The 14,752-nt window shown below is 36.2% G+C and overlaps 1 protein-coding gene across 1 annotated transcript in view; it reads left to right on the top strand.

The window, feature by feature from the left end:
• Positions 1-14,752, top strand: part of OCA2 (OCA2 melanosomal transmembrane protein) — a 174,241-nt gene that overhangs the window by 37,595 nt on the left and 121,894 nt on the right. The window contains exons 7-8 of the mRNA XM_061988504.1: positions 489-571; positions 915-1,068. Of these exons, the coding sequence (XP_061844488.1) occupies positions 489-571; positions 915-1,068 (237 nt within the window). The remainder of the gene's footprint in view (positions 1-488; positions 572-914; positions 1,069-14,752) is intronic.

Genomic DNA, 14,752 nt, shown 5'->3' with positions numbered 1-14,752 from the left:
AAGATTTTTTGTTTCTTTTTGCTGGAAGATCACCAAATAAGAATTTTTCTTACTGACATTCTACCATGTCCTCTTTGTAATGTCTAGGGGCATGATATTGCTGGTCTTTTCATCCTCTGTACCTCACGTATGCTAGTTTTCTTCACAGTTTGAGGGTCAACCGTATTGCTGCCTCTGAGCCTAATTGTCTCAGATGTTCCTTATCACACAAAATGTGATTTGGCATCCCTTCTCTGGAGCACCTCCTGGAGGTGTCTCTCAGCTCATTGGTTGAGTGAGGGAATAAGGATGAGTTTGTTCCCACCTGAGGGCCTGTAACATACCTAATCAGGTGGAATTAGTTTAGGCTGGTGTGTGTTATGTCCTGTTCATAAAAAACCACACTCTAAATAAAAAGGAGAGAGAACAAAGAGGAATAAAACCATAGATAAGAGACATATTACTTTCACTGAATTTTATTAATATTGCCAAATGTGACTCTCTTGCAGGTGGCATACAACTGGTCTCTGCCCCTTAATTCTAGAAGAAATCAACAAATCATCACATCAAGAACTTTTCAGATACTAAACAGGTTGGCTAAGAGACTGAGAAATGATCCACAGAAGCAGTAGTTTATGTAGACTTGACTATGAAGGAATAGATAATGTTTTAAAAATAATCTATCACTGCCTGTTTCAGAGAGGCAGGAAAGGGTGGTTTCTTGTTGATTTTGAAATGGATTTACAAAGTTGGTTTGTGTTAGAGCTACTGTCCAAGCAATGCTGTTTAGCAGGATAGAATGAAAATGCTTGACAAGTTGTCTGCAACTGTAAGGGTATACTGCATACTTTATTAGATAATATACAATTAGCGCATAAATAGGAGTAATAGTATCTCACTCCAGAAATAAGCAAAACTTCCCTTTCTTCCACCAGAGGCACCATCTTCATAAACATTCAAGCTTTCCTACAGCAGTCTGGAAGTGTACCTTTCTCCATGAAGCATCAATACCTTCATGCAAACATAGAGGCACAAGTAACAGTTGCGTCCATCATCTTAGTAGCTGTCTACGTGCTGATCATACTGGAAGTAAGTCAGTTGTATGCTTTGATTATATTTTTCCTCTACATTGTAAATGGAGCATAAGGGAAGGTTTAATGCCTGGGCCTTAATTTACTTTTAAATTGTGCATATGAATACTTGCTCAACCACCAGTGTTGCTAATGGCATGAAGAAGATATGTGTGAGGAAATTGTTCTGATTAGTAACTCATTTTGACAAGTTTGGCAAGGTTACAGTGATCTTGTATATTTTCCTCTTAGGATGTATTAGTGTTTTAATATCTTAAGAAGACTGTAGTTTGCTGTGAGAATGAAAGGAAGTCTGGCAATATGCTATTTTCTATGGAAAATCTGTTTTTAAACTACTGATTTTTTAAGATAAAATAAAAGGAAAAAAGCTTCCCTTCTATAAAGCACCTCTAACTATGACTTTAGCATACTTTAAAAAGGTTAAAGTGAGCACACTTTTTAATGAATGACATTTGGAGATTCTTTTGCTGTGTTATTTAAAGAGTAAATCATAAAAATGAATCTCAGTTAACATGAAGGGAACTTAAAATATATATGGCAACAAAATTCCAAATACTTGTGGTACGAAATTCAATGAAAATGCAACAGCACTAAGGATGGAAAACATATCAGAAACAACACGGGGCTCCAACTGACTTCTTCAAACTGAAAACACTGTCTGCTTATCTTGAAATAAAGGTAATTTTAATAATCAAGATATTTCAATCTAGCAGGGAACGTTTTTTACAGTTTTTTTTTTAATTCATGTGATCATCCCACTGTCAATGAATTCTCCAAGTTGAATCACACATGATTTACACAGGCATGAAACAGAGAAGTGAATCAAATCAAGTCTACAAGATACTTCGTAGTTAAATATGTCCAGTGTGCTCATTTTATTTCTACATCTCTTGCATATTTTAAGTTTTTCATCCTGTTACCTTTTGAAATGGTAAGATAGTCAGAAATTTTCTTATCAAATATTGGTAATGGATGCACATAACATGACAAATGCTTTAGACATTTGAATTACACTGTTCAGCAATGATGATGTATTTATGAAGCTAAAAATGCCTTTATGTATTTTATAAATAAGCAAAGGAATGTGGCATTAAATGTGGAGTAGATTTGGCTGTAATATATACAGGCATGCAGCACAGCACCAAAATAACCTTAATACTTTTAAATGCAGTTTTTATTTTCAAAACCCACCAACTATGCAATCCTTTAGAAATTGCAAAAACATCAAGTTTTCAATGTATCTAAAAAGTAATTTTGTGTTCGTGTCTTAGAAAGCTGCTTTGGGACAGCTCACATGTAAAAGGAAAACAAAGGCTTGAAACTAAAATATAGAATCAAGGAAAGAATGCATTTTTCTGTTGCTCCTAAAAAAAAGCCTTAAAACAGCTCATTAACTTATTGTTTCCATGAATAGATCAAAGAATAATTTCTGTTACTGGCAGAAACATTGTTTCTGCAAACTCAAAGGTATAAATAGATCTATCTCTCCATCTAAAGTAAAATTTTCTGAATTTTAAAATGTGGAAAGTCACCTATTGCAACAATGTTAGTTGTTTTCTCCTGGAAATAACTGTTATAGAAACAAAATTGACTGTTGTTTGGTTCCATCACAGGTTTCTTGCAAGAGATTGATGTTGATATTGTTAGAATATGTAATAGTGGCTTACCTTATATTCAATATTTCTAACTTTAGTGCTTGAAGTTCTGTTTTTTCAACTCATAGCACTCTCTATTTCATTAGCAGTTATCATTGTTAGAGAAATCAATTGTTGTTACAGGAGGAATCTCTCATGGATTTTCATTTTCAGGGATGCTGCTTGCCGTCTTTTATCAGTCTTTATTAGTTTCCCATGTTTTATTCATTATCATTGGCAATGCAGGTTCAATTTCAGACAATGTGGACACCCAAACAAATTTTAGAGATATATTTTCACATATTTTCTGATGAAAAAATGAGGAAGCATCTTATCTGTTACAACTCACATGAGGCACTCACACGAGTGTCTCTTGCTCCTCCTGCATAGCCCTTTTCCCCAAATGTGAATTGTAGATCTTGCACTCAAAAGCTCCTCAACCCCATTGTCCTCATCTTTTAGTCCTTCTAACTCTTTCTGTCCTTGCTGTTTACTATCTTGGTCATCAGGAAGCGTGCAAGAGAATAGATCGAAAGAGCTTGTGCCTCCTGCATGCAGATGATGGGAAAAGCTACAGCAGTAAGAGGTTCTAGTTGGTTCTAGTTCTCCTCCAAACTTATGTCACTGTAAAGTCATAGGGTAAATGATGCTTTGAGGAGGCTGTTTGCCTCTATGTTGACATCAAATTTCTAGATTAATCTATGGCAAATACTGCTCTGTGTCAGTGGAGAAGTCTTATTGTCTCAAGATGTGCTGTTCTTTAGAAACATGTTAAGCTGTTGAACTTCATTTCTTTAGACATTTGTTTTAAGTATTGATCCTTTTGAAACTGATTACATGTTATGGATTTATAAAATACAAATATGTTTCTGGTAAAAGATGCCTATATTTCCTGTTTAATTTCTAATGATTTATATTTTTATGTTTACCACAGACATTACTATTTTCTTACTTCACAATCCCATTTAGACCTTTGAAATTTTGGTATATTGCTTTTAGCTCTCTTTAGATGGACACCTCTTAGTTAAATTTTTTTGTTTTAATTCTGTGTGGGGTGTTTTTTTTTTCCCCCCTCTCCCTGTAATCATCCTTTTCTACAGTAATGAGACATTCATTCTCTTGGAATTGATTTTTCTTCAAATATCGATCAATTCCCTCTTTGCATTTCAGTCTTCTCTTCCCTCTCTTTCTCCCAAAGGAGAAGGGAAAAAAAATCTGCTTCTGTTAGTATTTTTTAATTAATCTAATCTATACTACTTTGTAGACTTGTTGAAAACAATGAAGTATTCAATTGCATTCATGGAAGCCTATACTGCACAGGAAATTATTACAAGTGTATGTTAAAAACAAAAAAAAAGTGGGCTAGGTTTATCTTTGATCTCAGCTCTACTCTCTGACCTTTCAAGATTGCCAAGGAACATAGGTAAGATGAGCTATAAGCTTATTTTCTTGTTGCTATCTGGTTGGATATCTTATGTAAAGTCTTGATGTACAGAGTCCAGAGTTTCAGTTTGCAAAAAAGTTCAAACAAAAAAAAACTTAGAAAAATGAATTTTTTCACTTTTCTGATCTTTGTTCTTCCAGCTAAAAACATGTTTTGTCTATTGCCTTCTTTGATTTCCATTCCTTCAGATTCGATTCAGATTCAATAAGTGTTGGTATATGGCTGTTTCTGGTGGTACAGCATAGTCAACAAAACGTAGGGTGAATAAAGTCTCATTGTTTCCTCTTTTGCTATACAGTAAGATATCTTTGGTTTCTCTCCTTTTGCCTGTATACACAGAGAACATTATAATACACTTCTTACCCTGAAGAGAAATCTATCTCCTACGTATATCTTAAAAATCTGTTGATATTATAAAGTTTTATTCATATGTAGGAATTTTTAAGGTATTATTAATAATTATTAACTGCATATTTTCAGCTATGTTGGAGCTACATTAATTAGAAATATGTAAGGAGAAATGTGAAACATTTATTATTACAGGAAAGAACTCATTAACTTGAATGAATAATTGTATGAAGTTATCCAATATTTTGCTTTAATAATATATTTGTTTTGTGTTGTATATTAAAAGGGAGCGCTAGCTGTTCATAATACTTAAATAAGCCAGCAGAAACAAATATGAAGGTAATGACCTTTTTAAACCTATTTCATAACACATTTTATTTAGTCAAGATAAAAGGTAGAGTTACATTAATTTTATTAAATTAAAAAGAGAAAAAGAGAGAGATACCAATTGCACATCAAATGGAGGAAAAGTGATACCAGCAAGAACTAGAAATTCTGTAAATTCTGGAAGAGCCTCCACAGGGCTTGTTTTGTCACAGGAGTTATCATTTAGTTTCATATCCTCTCTTGTAGGTAACCCTAAGAAAGATCTTGCAAGAATCTTTCAAATGACATTTTAATGATCTGACATCTTGAATAACATTTACATGTCTGCATTTTTCCTTAAAACACAAAAACTTGAAAGTGTAAGATCTGGTCTTAAAAGGTCTGCTTCTTACTAGCATGAAGTATGCGCTTATAATCACAATTTTTATTACTTTAATGTAAAAGGAGAGTGTTAGCGTCTCTCCATATTACTTCTCTATTATTAAGTATCTTAAATTATGAATAAACATCCTTTAAGCTTAATTTCTTTAACTCAAAGCAGAGTGATTTTTTAATAGCATCTAACCAGCAGGAATTAGCTGCAGACAGAAAAACTTTTATGTGGTTCAGCCTGACCGTTTTTCTAGCATTGTGGGTTGTTGAACTAGTGTTTCTCACAGGAAGGATTTATATGAATGAAATAAGTTATATATTCATACTGCGGTCTATGGTCACACAGTGCATTTTTTTCCTATTTCCAGTAATGAGACTATTTATTTGAACATAGAAGATCATATTTCAGAGAGAGAATAGGAAAACAGGAGACATATATACTGATGTACGAAGCATAATATTAAGTAATGGCAATAGTCTAATCCTAAGAGAGAATGTTTCCAGCGAGGAAAGCCACAGAAACTAGTTATCAGCCTACTCAGCATGGTTTCTCACTTCCCATCCATTCTCATATCGATCTGTCATTAAATATAGACAAAGAAGAGTGGGGATTAGTGTTCCCACCTACATGAATATCCTAATAAAAGATTGGTAATAAAGGGACAGAAGAAAATCCATAGCTTTTATTGGAAAAGACGGAGTAAAAAAGCAAATTGTAGCTGCTGCTCTCCCTGGCCATTGTGAGAGAAAATATATTCCTGCTACTATTGCTTTCATTTGTTCTAGGATGGAAAAATTGTGAAGAGGAATTAAACAATGCTGTAGGAGTTGGCAGAAAATTCAGGGCATATTATCAGAACAAACCATCTGTTCTCTTTGGTGAGGAGTCTGAGACATACCTCATGGTGCAAGAATAAAAGTTTGACCTTATCTGTCCTCCTCTCTGGGGGTGAGAGGGAGCAAAATAGGTTAACATCAGGGCAGAGCAGGAGAAGCAAATGCCTCTGGGTAGGCTGCCCAGCTTCCAGCAGGACAAGGATGATCTTCTGCATACTTCTTTCCTTGAGAGACTACTAGTGCTGACACAGTGAGAGAGAAGGCTGTCTTGATATTGTCTTAAATTATCTGCAGTGATTTACAGTGAAATAGAAATGGAGGCAAGAGTTAGGGCCTGGAGAGTGAACTTTCCAGCTCAGGACAGAAATTATACATATTGTAACTGAGGGTTGCATGGAACCTGAATCCTGTGTAGTGAAACCTAAACCATAAAATCCAGTAGCAAAACTTAGCTTGAATAAAAATCTAGCTCCCTCTGGAGCTCTGCCCTCTTGGGCAGCATTCAAAAGTCTACTCTTTTTGTTGTTTGTTTCCAGATGAAAATGTGCATTATAATGAGGGCATTTTTGCAGTACCCATGCATAATGCTTTTAGGACATAAACTGAAGGTGTTCATTTGGAATGATATCGAGGAGTCTGGAGCAGATGGAGGCAGCAAAGCCTAGTGTAAGAGGTGCTGGAGGACTGGATTGAAAAAGGGGATCCAGACACGGAATGAGTCTATCTATTCTGTCCCCTAGAGTGATATATTCACCAAATTGTACTCTATATATTGTCTCAGAGAACAACCTATAACTGAGCTAGCAATAATTATGGACTAACAGGGCTTATGGTCTGATTTAGAATGAGGTTCTGACCTTTGTGTAGTTTAAGAGTCTTGAAATTACTTTAAAGTAGCTGTGCAGGAGTATTACAAGTTGCTCCTTACTCATAAGGAGGAGCTCCTTACTCATGAGGAGCTATGGATCGGTACCCCTGAGGTGCTGGCATTTCTATTACTTGGGTATCACCAAGACACTGTCACCAATGAGGAGGCTCCAATAGGACACAGCCAGCACCAGTTAGATAAACTACAGTCATATTTAACTGCCATAACTGCAACAAAGGAACGGTTAAGGAAGCAGAGTGCTGTAAGACAAGGAAATGTTTAAATGCAAATAAAAATACAGTGTAACAGCAAGCAAAATCCTCAGCTGGGTCCCAGCTTGATGTAACAATGGTTTTGTATTATTAATCCAATGTGAATATTGATTTTACATTGACTATTGCTTGCCTAATTGTTAGATCTGTCTTGATAGGAGTTTGACTCTGCTCTGAATATGTGTGCTTTGAGAAAAAATATGTTCTTTTGGGTACTATGGTACTTCTGTAGTATGTAAATTTGCCTTAATGAAGAACTTAATAGGAAGAAATTGCCACTGGATGGTGCTGCTTGCTATTCTAAGGACTTGATAGAACTGTCTGCTGTCACACAGGCTGCACTTTTCACAGAATGCTGTTTTTTTGAAATAATAGCGGCCATATTTTCAAAACTAAGTGTAAAAACTAATTTCCAAATGTCCATTTTCTATTTTGATTGCCTTATAAAACTAGTTTTGAACTATATTTTGTTCAATTTGTGAAAGAATGTCAAACACAATTGTGTTGCCTTGCATACTATGTATGTTATGGGTTGTTTTTTTTTTTTTCCCTTCTGTTTAAGACAGGAAACAGATCATTAAATTAGTTTAATTGAATGCTGCTGTTTAGCTTCTGCCCTGCCTACGGCAACCAGAAGGGTAGAGAGCCATGAAGTCTTAAAATTTTAACAAGGTATTAGAACACACATACACTTCTAATGCACACAAACAGGGATATGAACCATTCATCTGCTTTTGGGGCTTCTAATGAAGTCTTCCTTCAGCAAGAGCAAGGGCAAAAATAAATGAACAAACATGAGAGTGTGTATGGGATGGAGGGAGATGGAGTGGTATTATTTAAAGAGAAAAAAAAAAGAAAACAGAAGAAAAAATGAAGTGAGAAAGAGCAGAGATGTCAGGGATGAAATACTAGAGAAGATGCTGGCTAGAGCAGAAAGCTCCCTGTAAAGGCAATGTGAGTGCTGCAGCTTGCTGTACTGCTGTCCATGGTACATGACTAATTCTGTATGGTCACATTGCCCCGATTTTAAAACAAGGCTGACAAAGATTCATGCAGGGAAATAAGATAGGTTTAGCCCTTAGTTTTGTGATTTGCTTAATATAATTTCTTTAATGGAAATTCACACTCCTTAGTCTTGAGGATGCTCAGATAACCGGGGAAATAGAGATGCAGGCATCTTCTTCAGTTTCAGAAAACATTCTGAAACTGTAAATTTAATGAGGATCTTGTAGTCCCCACAAATAATGCTTTTAGAACTGTCTTGGTTTAACTCTATCTGGCAACTAAGCCCCCCACAGCCACTTACTCCTCAGTGCCTTGACTCCGTGAAAGAACTGCTCACTAATAACTAAAACGTCATTGTATTACGAACATTGTTTTCAGCATAAATACAAAGCATAGACTTATATGAGCTACTATGAGGACAATTAACTTTATCCCAGACAAAACCAGCACAGGGACACAAAAATGAGGGTATACATCAGGAATCATATCAAGGCTCGTAGAGTGGATGGAGACAGCAAAGTCTGTTGAGAGAGATCCTGGAGGACTGGATTGACCCTTGCAAAAGAGTTTTGCAAGACTGAAAGCTCTTTGCAGGGTCAGCCTGTCAATATACAATGGCTTGGGTCAAGTCAACCAACAGTAGCAGTCTAATTTTTCATCTTCTGGGTTACAATATTGATCCTTTACTGGCTCATAAGATCTTTCTAGTCATATAGCAAATGTTCTTTGTAGTTAAATTATTATAGTAGTGTGGTGCCCTGACACATAAAAATGATCACCCTCCTGTGTTTCCACAGGGCTCTGCTTTCTATTAATCTGACCTGACTCAAGGCCCTGGTTTGCAGAACATCAACTCATTCATCTCTTTCTGCTTTTGTTCTGTTTCACTAAGACAAACCCCACAAAGAAAATGACTTTTAAAATCTGACTCTGAGGGGATCTCAAACTATTGGATATTAGTGAATATTCCCCTTCTGTTTTTTCCTGCAGATGTATAAATATAATTTTCTTAGATCAGAGCCATCCCAGCAGGTAGACTCTGGCAAACATCCACCTGTGACTGTAATGATATAGATATGGCAGACTCCTCTTTTTTTTGTATGAATCAGATATAAATATTTACTAAATGTAGTACTACTCCTTTTCATCCCTAGTTCTCTTTAGCAATATTCTGAGGTGAAAGCTTATTTCAAAACCAGACTTACAAGTCAAGCAGTCATTTGAACTGTTGTCTCACAGGAATAAACTCTTTTCTGAATCCTTTGAACAACCTCTGTACAAATACTGTTTCCCTGCTTCCTTCCTGGCTCTACATTCTTTTTTTTTTCCAGCTTTGTGTTTCTCTCAAATTTCCAAGACATGAAAATATGAAAGTTTCAATAGTCTCATTCATCCCATACAGTAAGCATATGTTTATCTTTGCATCATTAGAGGGCTACTTTTAAACAGTTAATTCAGTGTTCCACATGAGAATGCAGCTTTAGTCAATCCAGTTTTCCTTACAAACATCACAAATTGTGCACATTGCTCTATCAAAGCCTTTGATGGAGCTCTAAAGTAACAAATACCTTTGCCAAATCTAAAATCAGAGGGGAATAAATTAATTGGATAATTTATTCACAGGAAGTAATTTGATCTTCAGTCTATCCACCTGCTTCCTTCTATACATAGTGTTTTACATATGGAAAGAATTGATGTCTCCCCAAATATCCCTACCTCATATTTCTTAGCCTGTTTAATCAACATACCACATGAATAAAAATGAACTAACAGACAAAGGTTGTTAAGTTGTCTTGGGTACCATATAGTATTATGTTTAATCAGCTTCTATTTAAGATGATCATCTTGTGCAGTGCCATCTTATATTTTGAAATATTGCATTGGGAAGTGGCAAATTACTGCCTTCTATGTCTTTCCCTAAGGCAGTGTTGTTGATACCATGACTTTCTCTGCTGACGTTGCATCAAAACAAGTAGTTTGACACACTATGTGAGTGAAAGTGGATATTACAGCAGAATGTCATAGGTGGTTCCTTTCTAACCTTGCCATTGCATAGATATTCTTCAGGAGTTAAACAGTTTGCTATATAATCTAATGTTTATGTTTTAAACACCAAGTCTTAGGGTTGGGAATTAATCTGCAAAAACAACCCATTAAATGTATATGGAATATTTTCACAGAATTACAGGGATTGATTATTTTTTGTGCAGTTAATAAGAATGTACAATGGTATTAAAATATGCAGCTAATGTTTCCAAGTCCGCAGATCTTATCAATCAGTGTTCTTAGCTAATCTTGGGCATATATTTCATGCATATGGTAGTACTATCATACTTAATCACCATTGAATTATTGTAGAAGTGAGCAAGCCTGTGGTTTGTTTCTTTTCAAGCAAGGCACAGTGTGTGATTGTGACATATTTTGATACACAAAAATGAAATAAATCATAGGGTTTTATTTAAAAAATATTCTTCACATGTATGCATGTCTAAAATATGTATAGGTAGTGTCCTAATCTGAAGACAAAGATTTAAATAGCTGTTTTTCCTGCCACTGATTTTTGTGGTGCTTGTAGTTACTTTGGGATCCTTGATGAACGTCATCTTTCACAAGCTGTATGTATCGTGTTTGTCTCAATAACTGTTTTAGTCCATTCCTGAATACTTCATCAGCATAAGCCATACTTTCTAAACTATGGCAAGTGTCTTCCCTTTGCTTCACTACAATGCCATGAGAATTTACTTGCTATTGCTTAACAGAATAATTCTAGGACACTTAATTTTCCATTACTTATTACACTAGCTGTTGAAACACGTTCTGTGTAAGGAGTTCCCATGTGCTGGGAAGAATGTCTCATGGCTGAAGAAGCTGCGGGTAAAAAAATTGAGGTGAGGAGGTAAAGCATTAGCTGCCATCACCAGCTGAATGTGAAGTATGTTACTATGCCTTCACTGACTGGTACTGGTTAGATGTTCTCTAAAATATAGGTCAGCATGAGGAAAAGAAATATGTTTGGCTCCATTGACCTTCCTTTTCTACTGATCATCTATAATCCTGTATTTCTAGCCTATTGGTTTAAGTCCAAATTGTGCAATTTGCTAGAATTTTTGTGATTTGTGAATTTAATGCCATTCAGCTTTGAAGTGGATCTACTGCAAGGCAGAGTTCAAAATACTGCAAGACTATTTTTGACCCTTGTTTTCTAACATAAGCCTGAATTTTCACTTATGTTGCTTGACAGATATAGGAAGAAAGACATAAATTCATTAGCTAAATTGCCATTGTTTTTTTTCTGCAAATTTCAGGTTTGATTTCAGCTTGTGATGCCAGTTTCAGGATCTGGTGTTAATTTTCCAAACTGTAAGTGGCTCAAATGTGTAACATAAAAGATTGAAGTTTCATCTGTACCTTGCTTAAACAACTGGAATAGTTTAAGGCAAAGCAGACCACCAAAATTTTTAAAGCATATAACAGGAGATGATGAGATAATCTCCATCAAGTGATCTGCCTGAGGAACATGTTTCCAGAGGAGTCAAAATAGTACTGTCTTGTTTATCTTTAGAAAAAAACAAGCTCTTTCTCTTTGAAAAAACCTTCTTACACTGCTGAGAGTATCTTCTTTAATCCAATAAACTCTTATTAAAACATGAAAAGGAATAGGTATAAAACACAAACTCAGAAAAAAAAGCTGTCCTGGAACAGATTTTACTTCTTGTGTCCTCTTCCTTGTCCCCTGAGAATTAAGAAAAGAATTGAAGACTTTATAATCACTAGGTGAAATTTGACTGTTGATTTTGTAGGGAAAGTCTAAGCTGCTTTGGAGGTAGGTGGTAAATGCATAAAAGCTATATGTGGATATAGTCTTGTGAGTAACTGCCCTCTGTTCAAATGCAACAATGCTGCTATGCTACCAAAGGAAAATTAATTTCCTGGAAAAATAAGTAGTTTAATGCAACAAGCTTCACTGAAGGGAAAAAAAGGGATAATAAATGAATTGAGGCTGCATTTGAAGCTTTACATTAAAGTCACTGGCAGTCATCTTTCAACTACCATTTATCTCTTATACAGAAGACTTCTGGAAATAAAATGTTTGGCATGATGTATCATTTATCAAATATCTTCAGAAGCGCATTCTGGAAATATGCATGCCCTGGATTTCACCTAAGAAGTGCATGCTCTGTAATAGCACACAGGTCACCATTCAATTGGCTTCTAAATAATTTTATTTTACCTGTTGAAGTACTGTACAAGATAAAGTGTTTGGAATTTTGAATCATTTTTATAATGATGCTGTGGCAGTCTACCAAAAGATTTGAGGACTTCTGTGCAAACATTAAAAAGCACTTTCAGAAAAATAAAGAAATTTAAATCTAGAAGTCTAGATTGTCTAAATAGAGTTTTCATTATAGATCTGGAAATATATGTTTTTAATTAATATCAAGCACAAAGACTTGTGACGTAAATGATTTGGATTGCTTTCATTTCTTACTTTGTGGAAATTATCATCATGCGGAGGCTTCATTCAGACCATAGTGTTTATCATGCAGCAGGCAATCAAGAGACAAACTTTCTACAGATAATTATGAAGCAAAATCACTGTAGAAGGTTTTGTTAATCTTTGTCCATTATGAGTTGACCTTATAGCATGACCCTATTATGTTGCTATACCTATGTTCTTGATGTCATAGAATCATAGAATGGTAGGGTTGGAAGGGACCTCCAGAGATCATCTAGTCCAACCCCCCTGCAGAAGCAGGTTCACCTAGATCAGGTTGCATAGGAGCATGTCCAGGTGGGTCTTGAAGACCTCCAAGGAAGGAGACTCCACAACCCCTCTGGGCAGTCTGTGCCAGGGCTCCGTCACCCTCACAGTGAAATAGTTTTTTCTTATATTTTAGTGAACTTTTTGTGTTCCAGCTTCATCCCATTACCCCTTGTCCTGTTGCTAGCTACAACAGAAAAAGGGATGTCCCAACCTCCTGACACCCATCATTTAGATATTTGTAAATGTTTATTAAGATCTCCCCTCAGTCTCCTCTTCTCCAGACTAAACAGCCCCAGTTCCTGCAGCCTTTCCTTATATGAAAGATGTTCCATTCCCCTGAGTATCTTGGTGGCCCTGCACTGGATTCTCTCCAGAAGTTCTCTGTCCCTCTTGAGCTGAGAAGCCCAGAACTGGACACAGTACTCCACATGAGGCCTCATCAGGGCAGAGGATGCCATTGGCCTTCTTGGCCATGAGACCACATTGCTGGCTCATGTTTAGTTTATTATCAACCAGGAGTCCCAGGTCTCTCTTTGCAGAGCTGCTCTCCAGCAAGTCAATCCCCAGCCTGTACTGGTGCATGGGGTTGTTCCTTCCCAGATACAGGACTCTGCATTTGTCCTTGTTGAACCTCATGAGATTCCTCTCTGCCTAACTCTCAATCCAGTCTAGATCCCGCTGAATGTCAGCACAGCCTGCTGGGGAATCAACCAGTCCTCCCAGTTTGGTGTCAAACCGGTGTCCCAGTTTTGATGTTATTTTGAAAAGCCTCCATAGCTCTAGCTTTGGGTGTTTTCATTACTTACATAACATTCTGTAAATATCCATTCCCTTTTTTGAAACTTTTGCAACTCTCAGCCTAATTATATCTTGTATCAGTGAGCTTTATGACTGAATAATGCATTGTTAAGTGTGAAATCTTGGCTGAGTTGTTTCCAGTAGAGGTTTGTAGTGAGATAACTGTCCCTTGGTAAAAGGCAAGCACGATCCTTTGCTGTTTCATTAAGTCAGCACTGGTTGGCATTTTTCAGACAAAAAAAAAAGATGATGTTGATAGTAAACATGCTCCTTCCAAGAAGGCATTCTGTAGTTTGTAGCTGGATTGAGAGGTGGAGATCTGTAGCATGCAAAGTGATAAACCAAAAGCTTTGCATCTTCCTTGTCTTCTCTGTCTTTTTTGTCTCAATGGCCATTGCTTGGTTTTGTTTTTTCTTTTTAAAAAACCTTTCAAAGAAATAAGGCAAGGAATTTTTAAAATAAATGCATTTTACAGAATATGCAAAAACTAACTGAATCATTGAAATGTGGGGATCTGATTGTGGGATGGAAGAATCCAAAATGAGAAGAGAATATGAGGTCACTTTCACATGTGACATATGACTTTGACAGAGTGAGAAGGGCTAGAGAGGATACAAGCATGTGAGGATGTATTTGTGTGCAAGAAACAAAAATGAAGGTATGAGATGTTGCAGAGAGAATGAAAGATGAGGCAGAAGAAGAGCTGTTACAAAATACGCAACATGGAAAGAATTTTACTAATGTTTTTTGTCAAAAGAATGAGTACTGTGTAGCTGAACAGTGGTCCAGGCAAGAGTTTATCCATGCTGGGAGGTGGATTTTGAGAAAGAGAGATGAACTATAGAGGAAAATGTGGGTATGATAATAAGATCCACAGCAGGTATTGACTGTTTTTGTCTTTCAGGAGGTTAAATTTCACTGAGTTCTGTTCCTGAATTTGGTTGCCCTTGCTACTGAAATAACTTTCGGCCCACCTTTTCCTTCTGTATCAGTTCCTAGCTTGTAAAATGAA

The sequence above is a fragment of the Colius striatus genome, chromosome 1 (genome assembly GCF_028858725.1).
Source record: "Colius striatus isolate bColStr4 chromosome 1, bColStr4.1.hap1, whole genome shotgun sequence".
NCBI classification, from domain to species: domain Eukaryota; kingdom Metazoa; phylum Chordata; class Aves; order Coliiformes; family Coliidae; genus Colius; species Colius striatus.
Note: the sequence above shows the minus strand (reverse complement) of the source record. Positions and strands in the feature narration are given on the sequence as shown.